We start from the raw sequence: 12,509 nt of genomic DNA, 5'->3' as shown, positions 1-12,509 counted from the left end.
GGCGGGGGCGGGGCGGGTCGGGGCGGCGGCGCGGGGCATCCTGGGAGTGGCGGTCGCCGCGGGCGCGCGCGCGGGGCATCCTGGGAGTCGCAGTCGCCCCGCGGCGTGGGACCAGCGTCGGCGTGGTCCCAGTCCTCCGCCTGCAGCGTCGGAAGTGCTGCCAAGCCTAGTGAGGATCTGGGCGGCCAGAGGGCTGCGCCACCCAGCTAAGGCGGCTGCGCGCCGCGCCGGACCGCTCGCCTGCCCTTGCCCCGCTTCTGTAAACCCGGGGCTTCGTCATCCGTTAACCTGGCGAGCAGTTTGGGATGCAGTCGTTTATGAAACGCCTTGTGCGCGACCTTCCGGCTGTCCGGAGCCGGTGTCCGAACGCGCTCCCGACGGAAACTGACGCCGTCGGGCCCCTAGAGCCCTCTAGCTGTCACTCAGGGACCTAGTTGAATGGACTTAGGGGGACTTCCCACAAAGGCCAGGTCGGTGCATCAAGCTGGAGATGCCCAGGCCAAGGCACAGGAGGCATATGCAATCGCCCGACGGTTAAGTGAAGCAACTAGTCAGCCATCAGGGCCGCTCGGGGCGCCTTCTAGGGCTGCCATGCGTCCTGCACCGGGCACGCAGTGACCGCATCCCGGACCTCGCGAAGCGGCCGGATTTCCCAGAAACGCGTTTAGCAACGGGACGCACAGAGGCTCGCTTCCCAAGGGAGGGCAGGGCCAAGAAGCACCTTTCTGGAGCAAACGGGGCACACCTTTCCAACTGAGCTCACCCTTATTTCACCACCTCCTCCGACGGTGGTTGGGGGGCCGGTCCCCATGACAGTGTTCCTGTTGCCACTGGCCTTCCTGACCTGAAGTCAGCCCAGGCATCAGGCAGACCGGGGCTACCTGGCAGGTGTCTTCGTGTAGCCTGCAGGAAACCTCCTTGGTCTTAACGGCTTGACGGAGGAAAGCCCCTCAGGCCCGGGCCTTGGTGGGTCAAAACCACAGCGACTGCCCTGCAACTGGCCCGAACCAGGCAGGGCTGGGACTTTGCGAGTATGGACCCCAAAGGAAGCTGGATCCTGGGGGTGAGCCACGGGAGCGAGCCACGGGAGCTCTGCCACTCTTTCCCCAGTCCCTTTTTAGGTAGTTAGCACAAGGCCTTCGCGAACCCAAGAATCCCTGTCCTCCGTATTCCCTGCCAGGGCACTCTAGCCATTGCCATCCTCCAATTTGGAACCAAGAAATAACAAGAGTGCCGGTCCAAGCCAGGCTGATAGGCAGAAAATGTTGAACGCTGAGTATGTCGGTAAGCCGGGAGAGGCCCAGCACACCAGCCAATGAGGATTGGAGAGTCGTGTTGGAGCTGACTGCCTTCGGCCACATCCTGGCTCAGAGCTATCAGCTGGCAAGTGGCCTGGGGAATGAGACTACCACAGGATGGACCAAAAGTCACCAAGTTGGGGGATATGGCGGGCCACACTGGCGGAGCAGAAAATGGTGGCGCAGAGGCGGGGCTTGCCTAGGGAGGCGGGGCCTGGGTGGAAGTCTGAGGTAGGAAAAGGTAGGTTATCTGGTAGACAGCACGAGTACACCAAAATCCAGGTCAAGATGTGGCCTAGGGCACCAGGGGAAAGGATAAAGTTCAGAGTAGGTGAGGTTGGTTGGAGACAGTGGTGTGGTAGGGCTGGCAAGGAAATCATAGTGCAGTCCTCTTTACCTAGAAAGGCAACAAATAAGGGGGACCAGGCTGTGTGGGGAACCTTGTAATCCTGGTGGAATAAGAGGACCAGAAGGGTTTTGAGGTTTAGAAAGGGTCCCTGGCTGTCCCCAGTGTCTTGGGATCATGGGCAGACCAAGGAAACCAACCAGCAGTATGGAGGGGGAGTATGTGGCAGTGTTGTTCACAGGCCTGTGCCACCCATTCCCTAGAATGGAAAGCAGTGTCTGTGGACAGCCAGGAGGAATAGGCAGATGGGCTCATCCAGGGCTTGGGGAGGTCACTTCCATCCTTCTACCCCCATCAGCCTCAGAATCCTAAAGAAGCAGTAACAGCCCATAAAGACTGAACCTATGATCCTTCAGGAAGGAGTGGACAGCTAGGAGCCTTTCTACCTGCCATGGTGTAGATCCAGGTATAGTGGTATGTGGAGTACTGGGGCAGGGATATGTCTATGTCAAAGGCAGCCCTGGGTCCTTCAACCTTAGAAAAGCTCTTTATCACCTCCCTGAGTTTCCTCATCTGCAAGTAGGACAGTGATGCCCCCCAGCCCAGAGACTGTGACAGTGAGGAGCCCTCACAGCACCAGGCATACCTTCATTCCTACAGTTGTTATTGTTGGTGGAAATCCCAGAAGGGGATGCTCACCCTCACTATAACCCCCTCCAAGCATCAGACCCATAGGCTTTTTTTTTTTTTTTTTTTTTGCGGTGCTGGTGATCAAACCCAGGGTCTTGTGCATGCAAGGCAAGCACTCTACCAACTGAGCTATCTCCCCAGCCCCTAGCTATCTCCCCAGCCCCCCCATAGGCTTTTTATTACCTGTTAGAGCTATATCTCCACTGGGCAGCTCTGGCCCCTGCCCCTGCCAGGATATGAGCATCTGTGTTAACCCCAGTTTAAGACTAACCTAGTTTGACAAAGTCTTTTAGCCACTCAATTCATGACTGTCTACCTGATTACTAGGGGCCATTGCAAGGCAGGAGGTCCCTGCCTTTCTGCTGTCTCTACCCAGCACAGCCCTGTACCCCATTTCAACTCTGCTTACCCTGTCTAGAGCCCAAGGACTGTGGTGACTGTGAAAGCCTCTTTGCCCCTGGGTCACATTCTCCCTGGAACTGGTTCACCCCTGCAGCATTCTCCAGCAGTATGGGAGCGTAACCCCAGAGTCTGGTAGTCAGGACGAGGGCAGCAGGCCACAGGGAGAGCTAGACTTCAGAATCTTTGCCATCTCCATTTCTTCCAATAGCAACTTAGAGAGCTTGCTAAGGATGAGGGCCCTGGAGTTGTTGCTATATCTGCCTTCAGGTCAGGCCTATGGAGCAGAAGCCCCTATAAGGAAAATAGGGAACAGGAACAGTGGAGACATCCCAGAGGACTGCATCCCTTGCTGTACATAGTCTGGCCATTTTGGATCAACCTGGGCTAAGCCTGACCTTGAGCTAGAGCCCATTTGTGCCCTCAGTTCCTCCTACAGATTCACCTGCCACAGAGAAATGCCCACTGCTCTGCCTTAAAGGAAGGTGCTCCTGTGGCTGAACCAGGCAAGCAGGCCCTCTCCACTAGAAGAAAGGCCTGGATCAGGTACCTGAGCTTTGACTTCAGCACGGGGAAGATGCTCCCAGACACCCCCAGCAGCGCCCCAGAGAAGACACATCACATCAGGCAACACTCCAAATTCTATCAAGAGTGGCATTTATTCTCCTTGTGGAGGTGCGGCGCTCCGGGGAGCTGGTGCTATTGTGCTTAGGAAGGAGGTCTGTCCGTCCGTCCGTCTGTCCGGCCGGCCCGGCCCCAAATGGGGGCGGAAGAGGGGCGCGGCCCGAGTAAAAATCCCGGCCTGTTCAGGGCAGGGAAAATGTACAAGGCGGCGGGGCGCAGGCAGGGGTGGGGGCGGGGCGGGCCGGCAGCCACAGCCCCCACCCGAGGGCCCCGCACCTCGGGCCCTACTTGTAGAATCAGTACAAAATAGGTGCTACCTAAACGTTCCTTCTACCTGAATTCGCTAAGTCGGTTATTGTGCTGCTTAGTTATGGGGGCAGGAGGGGGCCCATGGCTTTCCACGGCGGCAGGGTGTGGGGGAAGCGGGAGAACCAGGAGGGCCCAGGGCCCTGGGGCATTCTCCTTAGGTAGGTAGACAGGAGTGCGGAGTGGGGTGGGGCGGGGCGCCTGTGTGTGCGTATGCATGCGGCACAGGCGGGCAGACCTGGGCTGGGAAGCTATGCAGGCACCACCCCTGGAGGTGTGTGGGGTTTTGGATGGGAGCACAGCTATGCTGGACCGTCAGGGCCGCCCCTGTGGGGCAGCCGCGCTTGGTGCTGGGGATGAGGCTGTTCATATATACTCCAGCTTGCACCTTGGCCGCACACAGCAGAGCCGCGTTTGCCAGGGAATCAAAAGATTGGGCCCTGTGTGGGCAACCCTAGTGAAGCTGGGTTCTGGGACTCTGGGTCCATCCCGCCTGACCTGGGAACTCATGACCCAAGTCGAAAGCAGAGCCCCACTGTAACCAGTATGGACCGAACAGAGGTGGGGAGGAGCGGGGCCGTCTGAGCCCAGGGTCTCTGCCCTTTGCATCTGCTTGTGTCCTTGGCCCACGAAAGCCGGTTGGGCTCCTGTCGCGGACAAGCACCTCCCCCAAGGTGGCCGTGTCTGACAGACTCAGCAACGGGCCTGGCAAATAGGTGCCCAGTAAAGGACCGGTGAGCGATTGCCAACTGACCGAGAGGCCTTGGTGCAATCACCCCCACCCCTGCCCCTGGAACCATCATGCCGGCCCAGCTGGCTCTGCCGTGGGGGGCGGGAAGGGGAGAAAGAAAGTCTGCGCGGCCGGCCCCGCGCAGCATCCCTGATCTAGGGGCCTATGAGTTGGGTAAGGGCGGGGAATACCTGATTCTTAGTAACTCTAGAGGCTGCGGCAGCTTCGCATGCAGTGCGCATTATTGCTCTATAGTCGGCATCGGACTAACTAAGAGGAAGGGAGAGCGGGCAGCCCCGGGAAGGGTTGGGAGGAGGGGTGGGGCTGCATGCAGTGACGTCACAAAGGCGGCGGCCAATGGGGCGGGCCCTTGAGCAGGGTCGCCGCCGAGGCTTTGGCATAGACGGGCGAAAGTTGGCAACTGAGTGGGGATGGGGCCAGGGCCTCGGAGGAGGGGTCGGCCTCTGGGAGGCGGGGTCCTCGGCTCCCAGGAGGCAGAGCCCAGCTAGGGTCCCGGCTCAGAGGCGGAATAAGTGATCCTGGACATCCCAAGTCCCGGGCGTCGGCGGGAAGGATAAGGGTTCGGCGCCTCCTCCCTGACCCGAGTGCAATCCGTTCATAAATAAAACGTACAAATACAGAAAGAAAGAAACCCGACGCGTCCGCAAACCCGCCCCCCCCCGCAGGGGCTTTACCCGCAAAGCGAATACAGAGGTGTGTAGAGGGCAGTGCACGCCTGCCTGCCGGGCCAGGTATCTGTCCTCCAACACCGAAAGCCCGGGTACGAGGGAGGGGGGGCCCCGGGGCAGGGCGGGAGCGGGATCTGAGTAGGTCGGATAAGTCCATGCGAGTTGATATGCGTCATTATTATTTGTTATGGAGGACAGAGCCCGGGAAACTGGGCTGGAAGAATTCGGATTTGGCAGAGGATACGAGGGGAGGGTAGGAGGGCGGCTCGGACTGAGGCCCCAGAAAGAACCGAGGGAGAGGAGTGCCGCCGTCCACGCCCCTTCCCCATCCCCAACTCGTCTAAGACTCCCAGGAGTTTGGCGAAGCCTGCAGGGCAGGATGCTTCTGCGGCCTGCCCCCTCTCCTGCTCTTCCCGCGGCCTACTGCCAGGAGGGACTGGCTCCCTGGACGTCTGGGCCGAAGGCCCGGCCTGGAAGGCTTGGGAAGGGATAGGGAAGACCTGAGTCTCTGCAACTCGATCCAGGGGCGCAGAGGAAGGAGGAGGGCGCTCCCTACCTCACCCCACCCTCGGTCTACAGAGACCCAACTAAGAGATGAGGTTCGGTTCTAGGTCTGATCGACCCTATTGCTGGGAGAAAGCCTGGGGCACCCTGGAGGAGGGGAGGGGGTTCAGGGTGGGTCTCCCCTCGGGACCCTATTGCTTGAAGGGGCAGGTAAGGCCCCTGGCGAGCGGGGCGGGGTGGGGCCGGCTCCCTCCCCCTATTGCTGTGAGGAGGGGCCCGCCCTCCGGCCCCTCAGCACGGACGCCAGCGGAGACTTCCCTGGGGGCTCGTATTGCTGAGAGCCGACCTGGCTGACAGAAGCTCCGCAGCCCTAGGCCTGCACAGGGCTGAGCTGCGGCGGCGCTGGGGCTGAAGGGCCTCCGGCGCCACTGGCGCCGCCCTTGAAGCAGGCCGACTCGTAGTGCTTGTTGAGATAGGACTTGAGCGCGAAGCTCTTCTTGCAGCGCTTGCACTGGAAGTGCTTGAAGGCCGAGTGCGTCTGCATGTGTGCGCGCAGATTGGAGCGGTCGGCGAAGGCCTTGCCGCAATGCGCACAGCCAAAGGGTTTCTCACCTGTGTGAGAGCGCATGTGGCCCTGAAGCAGCCAGGGCCGAGAGAAGGCCTTGCCGCACACACCGCACTTGTGGCGCAGGTCGTGCGTGAGCAGGTGCATGGCCATGGCCGGCATGGACACGTACACCTTGCCGCACGTTGGGCAACGCCGCGCCAGCTGGCTGTCCAGGCTGCGGTGCGTCTGCTTGTGGCGGCTCAGGTTCGACGACGTGGCGTATGTTTTGCCGCACTCGCCGCACGCATGCCGACCACCAGCGCCAGTGGCTCCTGGCCCTGCACGCGCCTCGGTGCCCGCCCCCGCGCGCGTGCCTCCCCGGCCCCCGGGCCCTGAGCCCGAGCTTCGTGCGCTGGACCCACCCCCACCTCCTGCGTCGCTGTCGGGGGCAGCAGCTGAGGCTGTGGAGGGCGCAGCGGCAGCATTGGCATTGGTGGCCTTACGCCGCGAGCGCCCGTCGGTGATGAAGAAGGCATCAGCCGCGTAACCTTCGCTGACCGCCGCGTCGCCGTTGATGTAGCCGCCCGCTGCAGTGGCCAGCTCTGGGCGCGGGGTGGGCGGCGGCGCCGAGCCTGAGGCAGCGGGACCCAGCTCTCCCCGCACAGCCGCAGCGTACATGGGCTCCGGAGACGGCCCTTTGAGCAACGTCGCCTCAGCGTCGCCATCGTAGACGGACGTGGGCCCCACGTAGTCGCTGAGGTATCCTGCAGGCCAAGGCAGACAGACAGACACAGGTAGGGGAACCGGGCAATGGGCAAGACACACACCAGGCGGGTGGCAGGGGACAGCAGACACAGGCGGGAAACGCCAGAGTCCGCGAGGGAGGCAAACAACGAGGACAAAGGACAAGGGACCGGGTACCACGGGGCAGGAAGGATGAAGACGGCAGGGAGAGGAGAGGAGAGCAGAGGAGAGGAGAGGGTGAGACAGGGCCGGCCGGCTCCGCCCCCGCCGCCGGAGCGCCCCGCCCTTGCCGGGGGAGGAGAGACGCGCATCTTCGGGCGCGGCTGCCCCCCTTCCTCCGAAAGCCTCAAGGTCAGGGGGGAGGGGCGGCGCTTCCCTTTACTTCCTTCCCTCCCCTCCCCTCCCCTCCCCCTCGGTTCTCCCCACTTCAGCAGCTTTCCTGATTATGCAACACACTGCAGACCCGCCGTGCACAAAGCAGGACTGCCAGCCCAGGGACCCCGGCGGTCCTGCCTCTCAGGTATCCCTGACGACCCTTTTCTGGCCCCTAGCACCCCCTCCCAGCCTTGATACTGGCTACCTCTGGCTCCCTAGGTCGTCCAACAAACCCTAGAGACGTCTACCTCCCCATTCCTCTACAAGCACCTCCTTTACAAGCACCTCCACCTCATTTCCCACTTCTCTGACGACTTGACCCATGCCCTTGCAGCTGGAACCCATCTCCCTATATCCACTTTCTTCTACCTCCACTCTCTTCCCTCATCGTGCATCCTTGGGTCCCACCGTGTTTCACATTGTCCTCTTCTCCCCACACTCTAACCCCTTGCAGGAACCTTCCTGACCCCACTCCAAATACCAACTAGGAAGACTCTGTGATCAGGAGACTGCCAGGACATCCATGGGGGACACCTTCTCAGGGACAAGCAGGAGGATGGCATCATTCATGCCGATAACTGCAGTTGTTCCCAAGGCACAAGATGGATCTCACAACCTCAAAGTCACAAATGCACACCCCTCATCATGCAGGCTCTGGCTCCTTCAGGTTTATACCCAGCATCCCAGCCACCATCAGCCCTGCAGTCCCCTCAAAGGGTAAGCTGCTCACTGAACCTGGCACTCACCATCCACTCATACAGGGTTACCTATGCAGCCACCCCAGACATACTCTTGGGTCACATGGCACACAGCGGCCTCAGAGTCACATGGTCCCATGTAGTGGCACACAGGCAGGCACACACTCACACAGGGTCACACACAAGCGCACACAGTCACATGGGCACAGGCAGTCACATGGGCCCACACAGGCTCATGCTCCTGCAGGTCACATTTGCTCTGCCACCCCATGCTGCTGGCACTTCGGTTCCCCTTGTCTGCATGCTAACAGTTGTCCTTGAACTTGGGCACACTTACACAAAGAGCCTCCCCAGCCTCCAGCAGCTTGGGCTTCCCTTTACCACATCTTCCTCCCTGACACTGACTCCAGGGAAGATACTGCTGCTACTTCTGCTGGTACCTTGGCCCTGACAGGTGGGCAGCCTGCTGGACCCCATGCCTACTCCTTGGAGCTACCAGCATTATCCAGCTAGCACTAGCAGGGGGCTTGGAGGAACAACCAAGGAAGAGAAGAGGGTAGTGAGGCGGGTCCAGGTTTCTGGGTGTGGGTCTGCATGTGTTGGTATGCTGGGTCCTTGTAATGTCAGCAGGTGTCCAGGCTGCTGTGTGCTGTGGTCTCTGCATTGTGTCAGGGTGTGGGTCAGTGTATACCTTCAGTACCTCTTGTTCCTAACACTTCTTCCCCACCTTCTCTCCAGCATCTATACCCTCTGTCCAGCCTTGGCTGAAATCTGGCCTGCCTCTGCGATCCTCTTTCCCCACCCCCTCCACAGTCCCAGCTCAGTCTCAGCCTCCTGCCCGCCTCTGGTTCCTTCGTCTATTTCCCCGACCCTCCCTCTCCACACCCACACTCTGGCCACCCATCCATTCTAGCAAAGCCCTGGGCCCCTCACCCCAGCCTCAGCCCAGCTCGCACCTTTATCGTGCAGTCGCAACTCCGAGGTCGCTTCGGGCGCGCCCGTAGGAGCTGTCGAGGTCTGCTGAAGAGAACGTGTCAAGTTTGACCTTCTTGACCAGAAGGACCTGGGCATGATTCCTGCGGGGCTCCGGCGCTGCGGGCCTGCGGAGCCGGGGCTCGAAGGGGCTGCAGCTGCAGCGGAGCCCGGTCACATCCGAGAGCAGCGGAGTCAGCACCGGTCCCCACTCTGGCCTGTGGATGATGCCTTGCGTGCGTTCTCTCCTCCTCCTTTCTGCCCTGCGTTTCCTCTGTGCCCCTCCGGACCCCCCTCTTCTTCGTCTTCCTCCTTCCTTCTTCCTTCCGTTCTCTCTCCTCTCCTCTTCTTCCTTCCTTCCTTCCCTCCTCTGGTCCCGGCTTCCCAGCCAGCAGTGCCGCCCCTGGACAGGCGGGGGAGGAGGCTGGGGGGGCGGAGAGGGGGGGAGCGGCTCCGTCCCGGCCTGGAGGCTGCGAATGGGTGCAGGGCTGGCCCGCGCCCCGCGGCCCCCTTCCCCTCCCCCCCCCCGCCGCGGCGGAGCCCTCAGTCAGCGGCCCCCATGTCCTCGGGGGCGGCGGCACCAGCGGGAGAACGCGGTGGCGGCGGTAGCAGCAGTAGCGCCGGCAGCTTCAGCACCGCGGCCAGCGCCGGCCAGGGCAGCACCACGGCCAGCGCCCGGGCGCGCTCAGCCGGCGCGGGCGGAGAGGGGCGGGCCCGGGGGGGCTCGGCCGCCGGGCGGGGGTCCTCAGCGGGGGTCTCTAGGAGGCTTGCTTTATTGTTCTGCAGCCCGAGCGAGCGGCGGCGGCGGCGGGCGGGGGGCGGGGGTCCTCGGGGGGAGGGGTGCGCAGGGAGGGCGGGCCGAGGAAGGGAGGGCCGGGGCTCCGGGGGCGGGGCTCGAAGCTCGGACAGCTCGCGGGCAGGCCTCCTGAGCCCGAAGCAGCCTCTGCCGGTTGCCCAGCCCAGCCTCTGGCTTTTAAAGCCAGGAGCTGGGGGAGGGGAAGAGGCCAACGGAAATGGCTGCGCTGGGTCGGGCTCCGCCAGGGTCTCCTGGGAAGGGTCCTGGGGATGCCTCATCTCGGCGTGTGGGGAGTTCCCTGCGCGGCTGGGGGAATAGCGGCCCAGCGATCGGCGGCACTATCCGGCGTGGGGGGGGAGAGTGGGAATACGCCCGGCACCCACGCATCCCGGATTCGGGGTCATTTAGGAGGAACGTAGATGAACCCCATGCCGGTGCAGGTCGCCTCGCTTGCGGCCTGGAGGTGCGGGATGTGCGGGGGAGGGGAGGCGGGAGACCAAGGAGCGAATGCTGAGGCAGCGAAAGCGCAGTGTGGAAGTGCGGCGTGCGCTCTGTGCCGCAGTGTCTCCTGCCACTCCGTCACCCGGGCTGACCCCATGCCCGCTAGAGGGGCCTCCCCGCCCCCGCCTCTCTCCTGTGAGGCAGACGTCGATCGCCGTGGTTTCTCAGCGAGCGGGGTGTGCAGGGGAAAGCCATGCTTCTGCTTTCAATGTGGCTTCAAAGGTGGTTTCCGCCCTTCCGCACGGCTGCAGCTTCCCCTTCCCCCCACGGCCCCGCAACCAGGCGGATAACCCTTCTCGCGGCCGGCCGCCCGCCCCGAGTTTGCAGTCCCCATGACGTCAGGCCAGGTGGCCAATGGAGGGGCGCGGGGCTCGCGGCCTCACAATGGCCGCACGCTGGGTACCTATACCCCAAGTAGGGCCGGCGCCGCCATTGTCCCCTCTCCTGCCTCCGCCCGCATCGGGGTCTCCCTGCGCCAGCGCGCTCCACACAGCCTGCTTTAGTTGGGGACCAAGGTCGCGGGGCGGCTCCCGGGAGCGGCCAGGCGGGGACACGCTCGCCACCGCGCGCGGTGACCTTGTGCGGGGCGGCGGGGGCGCGCACGGGGGCGCGCCGGGAGTGCTGAGCTCAGCGCCCGCCCCCTGCGCCGGCGACCCGCGGCTTCCCGCATGCGCTGCCTACCCGGGGTTGGAGTGCTTGAGAGCAACCAAACCTGCGCAAGACGCGTGAAGACCTCCCGCCGGCCCTTTGCCAGAGGCCTGGCCAGGCGCTGGCCAAGACATTCATCTTGCGTGTCAGGCGTCCCCGAGGGGCGGGAATGGGCGAGACCGCCCCCTTATCGCTGAGCAGCAGCCGGCGAGGCCGCGGCGGGGTGAGGGTCCCCTCGGCCGCGCGGCTCTACCAGGCTTCCTCCCAGGGGTTCCCGGTGTAGGCGCAGTTGGAGGCGTGGGGCCAATTAGCATTTTGATTGCGGGACTGGGGGGCCCATCTGGAAGGAGGCCTAATTACCAGGCAGACCCTCGGGGCGCTGCCAGGTTGCACCAGGCGCTCCTCTCACCCGGCGTTTATTGCATCCTCCTGGACCCTGCCCCCGCCCCCAGCTCTGTCTTTCTGACTCCCTCTCTGTCCCCTCTCTCTGACACAGTCATCCCGTCATTCTATCCCGGTACTATTTCGCTGTAGTTCCCTTATTCTTTCCCTTCCTCTATCTCACCTCCGCCTCGGTCCTCTCATCTCTTTCTCGGGTGCCATTCCTCTGTCCACCACTCGCTCACCCTTCGTCTCTCCATCCGACATCTCGGTACCCGCATCTTCTTTCTGTCCACATCCCTGTCTCTCTTTGTCCATCTCCCAGTCCCCTTGGCCCCCAACCATCCTGACGACAAGACGTCAGAGTGTGAACACTGTGTCCCACGGCCAGGTGTTCCCGAGGGTACCGTTCTGGAGGGCCCTCGATCGCACTTGGGTGGATCCTTCAGCCACCCCCAGGGCGCCCAGCAAGGAGAGGCAGCTGGGACCAGGCCTTGACCATCAGTCCACCCCGACCTGGGTACTGAGCACACATGTGGCCTGGGAGCAATTGCTTGGGTCTTTTTGCCTTGTCTCCCTGCAAACATCCTGCCCCATCCCACCTCGGCCCTCTTCATCTGGTAGTGCCCCATACCTGAGGTACAGCCAGGAAAGGTTAGAGGACAGCAGATGACTTCTAATTTTGAAGGTTTTAGTCACTCTAACCTGGGGATCCCCTGAGTCTCTTCCACTGGAGCCAGGGATCTTGGAAGACTTGGTTCCCCAAGAGGAACCATCCAGGGCCCACAGCTGGGTGGATGCACCAGGCTCTGTCTGCAACTTGGTCTCCTAGTCATTCCCCACAGTCTTCCTTGGGGACCTCTCACTGCTGTCCTATTTCACTTACAGCTCTGCCCAGCCTCTTTTCCCCGTCCTGCTTCGTTCCAGCACTGATTCTATGACCCTCTGCCTCTCCTGTACAGTCACCCCCAGAACCTGCACCATCCCCTCATATAGCAGAAAGTTCAGGTTTAAGAGAGGGGCTCCACTTTTGGGTTCCAGCACCCCCACACCACCAGGAAGCAGAGACCCTGTTTGCCCACCTCAGATCCTGTGTTCCCATTCCTCTCTGCCCAGCAGGACTCAATCTAGGAATCAGTGGACAACCTATCCTGGAGGGTTCACCCCTCCTGCTGGGCAGGGAGGAAGTGATGGGGCAGAGAATGGGGATTGTGTTGAAACAAGGATACAGTTGCTGTGGGGGATCATATAGTTGGGATAG

The 12,509-nt window shown here is 62.1% G+C and overlaps 1 protein-coding gene across 1 annotated transcript; it reads right to left on the bottom strand.

Moving 5' to 3' along the window:
- Positions 1–3,367: 3,367 nt before the first annotated feature.
- On the bottom strand, positions 3,368–11,515 carry Scrt1 (scratch family transcriptional repressor 1). Its single transcript, XM_047564041.1, is given in 6 exon segments — positions 3,368–6,897; positions 8,907–8,922; positions 8,924–9,464; positions 9,527–10,056; positions 10,144–10,228; positions 11,433–11,515. Coding segments are annotated over 6 exon segments (2,196 nt in total). The 3' UTR covers positions 3,368–5,956.
- Positions 11,516–12,509: the final 994 nt, after the last annotated feature.

The sequence above is a fragment of the Sciurus carolinensis genome, chromosome 1, assembly GCF_902686445.1.
Source record: "Sciurus carolinensis chromosome 1, mSciCar1.2, whole genome shotgun sequence".
Classification (NCBI taxonomy): Eukaryota; Metazoa; Chordata; class Mammalia; order Rodentia; family Sciuridae; genus Sciurus; species Sciurus carolinensis.
This window is presented reverse-complemented; position numbering and strand designations above follow the sequence as displayed.